Here is a 2500-nt window from a genome sequence, read left to right as displayed (position 1 = left end):
GGGTTTCTCAAAGGCATTTCATCTCAGTCTAAAAAAGGTAATCACACAGTACGTAGCATGCAGCTACGTACTCCAAAAAGCAAACTGGTTTCTGATCGATGGACTGACCAACCGACCGACTAACAGACCAACCGATGGACCAGCTGATTGACCAACCAGTGAACCAACCGGACAACAAAGGACCAATCACTCGCATAATTTTGTAGTGTATGAAGCACAGCAATTCTACTTTACGCTACCACCTCTCTTACCTGGTTGTCGCCTGGTGCCGCTGACAGTGATGGTGACTGCTCTGGGTCCAGGCTCAGCCTGATGGTGGCCTCCCAGATCTGTTTGGATGCGGCATCGCGTGCCATCACCTGTAGCTCCACGGGCTCTCTCAGGCTCCGAGCACCGACTTCTCGACGGGCGAAGATGGAGCCGTCATATTTCAGGCCGAAGTTGGGATCACTGGTCGTGAAGACCAGACTCATGTTCTTCAGGCACTTCTCAAAACTCACTGTAATTGAGGAGAGTAGAAAAAAAGAGAAATAGAGGAGAGGAAAGAGGAAGGAGAGGGGAGGTAAAGGGAGGAGAGGAGAGGAGAGGAGAGGAGCGAAGAGAAGAGAAGAGAAGAGAAGAGAAGAGAAGAGAAGAGAAGAGAAGAGAAGACAATGGTGAAAAACTCACAAAGCTCACAAAGCTCTGAAGTTCTGACATGATGGTGTTATTGTTGCTGTAATAAAAGCCCAGGCCATATGGCAGTATTGTCTTTAAACTTGTTTTGGTGCACATTTCAGATTTAGGGCACAAAATGTAATAATGTGTTTTCATGGGGACACAACCCCTCTCCACGGAAACATTTCTGAACACCGCCCGGGAGTATACTGTATACTGTACGTAATGCTCTGTTTATTACATTCATTGCAAAGAGAAATGAGTACAGGCCCGTAGATGAGTATTATAGGAGCTATTGTTTTGCAGAGGTACCAGCCACAAATCCGCAAGGGAGATATTATTCTCGCCACGATCAGTACACACAAATTCACACACACACACACACACACACACACACACACACACACACACACACACACACACACACACACACACACACACACACACACACACACACACACACACACACACACACAAATGGCCAAATGGGATTTGAAAGCACAATTAATGTTCCTCTAATGAAATATCCAGGAAGATGATAATCTTTAGTGTACTGTAGTTGCACAAGATTGGAATTAATGCCTCCTTTTGTCTGCTCCAAATATAGTCATTTCCTGAACAGCAGATAGCTTTTGAACAAGGCCAAAAAGGTCTCTCGACAGAGAAGGAAAGGTATGTGTGTGTGTTTGCGTGTGCGTGGGTGTGCTTGTGTGTGCGTGTATGTGTGTGTGCTTGCGTGCGTGCGTGCATGCATGCGTTCGTACGTGTCCCTGCGTGCGTGTGTGTGTGTGTGTGTCTATGTATTTACGTGTATCTACTTTCTCATAATTACAGAACATCACCGATGCAGCTCCCACAAATGCGTCCCCCTCATTCCATTAGCGCGAGAAGCAGGAGACAAAATGAAACTCTAAACGAGGGTGTCTGACCGTGAGCTTCAAAATGGCCGATTGCATCTCCCCCGTACCACCTCCCACCCCCCTTCTCCGCCTCCCACTATTGATTCAAATTAAGACCTGCAACAGGGCGAAATTAGCATGTAGCCCTGGCAATACGCCTTGTCTTCACCCACCATGCACAGAGACACATATACACACACATATACACACACACAAGCACACAGACAAACACACACACACACACACCTACACGCTAACCTGCATGTGAATAGGGATGCATGTACAAACACACTTAGAAACACAGGCCACACACACACACACAGCTTTTTCCCACACCACTGCACAACAAATTGGCCTGCCCACCTCAACAAACACACGTGCACACACACACACATACACACACGCACATACACGCATCCACATGCATGCAAGCATGCACGCACGCGCGCGCGCGCACACGCACGTGCGCACGCGGGCACACACGCTCGCACGCAGGCACGCACGCACGCACACACACACACAAACCCATCCAACACATCAGCCTAACCCACCCATACAACCACACATCCTAACACCTTCTCTCTCTCACACACGCAGACACACACACACACACACACAGCGTCCGCCCCACACCCCGCTGCCCTCGAAAAACAAAACAGGTCAGGTAATGGATATACACAAGATCATTAGCGTGCCACCGAAATAGAAACATCGATGGGGAGGGATCAGAGGCGAGCCGTCCAGGTCCAGCCGCCACGGTTCCCTGGCCGCCCAGGCCCCAGGGGGAGGGAGGGAGCTCGGGCTGGGGCTCGGACTGGGGGGCTCAGGGCAGGGGGTGGAGGGTGGAGGGGATGGAGGGGGTTATGGCTGTGGCTGTGTGGCTCTGGTCACGGCTGGGCAGTGTCAATGGCAACACCACACCATGTGTCACGACGGGTCCCGCA

The 2500-nt window shown here is 50.4% G+C and overlaps 1 protein-coding gene across 1 annotated transcript in view; it reads right to left on the bottom strand.

Annotated features, from left to right (window-relative positions):
• Nucleotides 1-2500, bottom strand: part of LOC134457192 (cadherin-4-like) — a 577874-nt gene that overhangs the window by 214887 nt on the left and 360487 nt on the right. The window contains exon 4 of the mRNA XM_063209057.1: nt 252-499. Coding sequence (XP_063065127.1) covers nt 252-499 — 248 coding nt within the window. The remainder of the gene's footprint in view (nt 1-251; nt 500-2500) is intronic.

This window comes from Engraulis encrasicolus, chromosome 10 (assembly GCF_034702125.1).
Source record: "Engraulis encrasicolus isolate BLACKSEA-1 chromosome 10, IST_EnEncr_1.0, whole genome shotgun sequence".
NCBI lineage: Eukaryota > Metazoa > Chordata > Actinopteri > Clupeiformes > Engraulidae > Engraulis > Engraulis encrasicolus.
The sequence above is the reverse complement of the archived record's forward strand: the minus strand, read 5'-3'. Positions and strand labels throughout refer to the sequence as shown.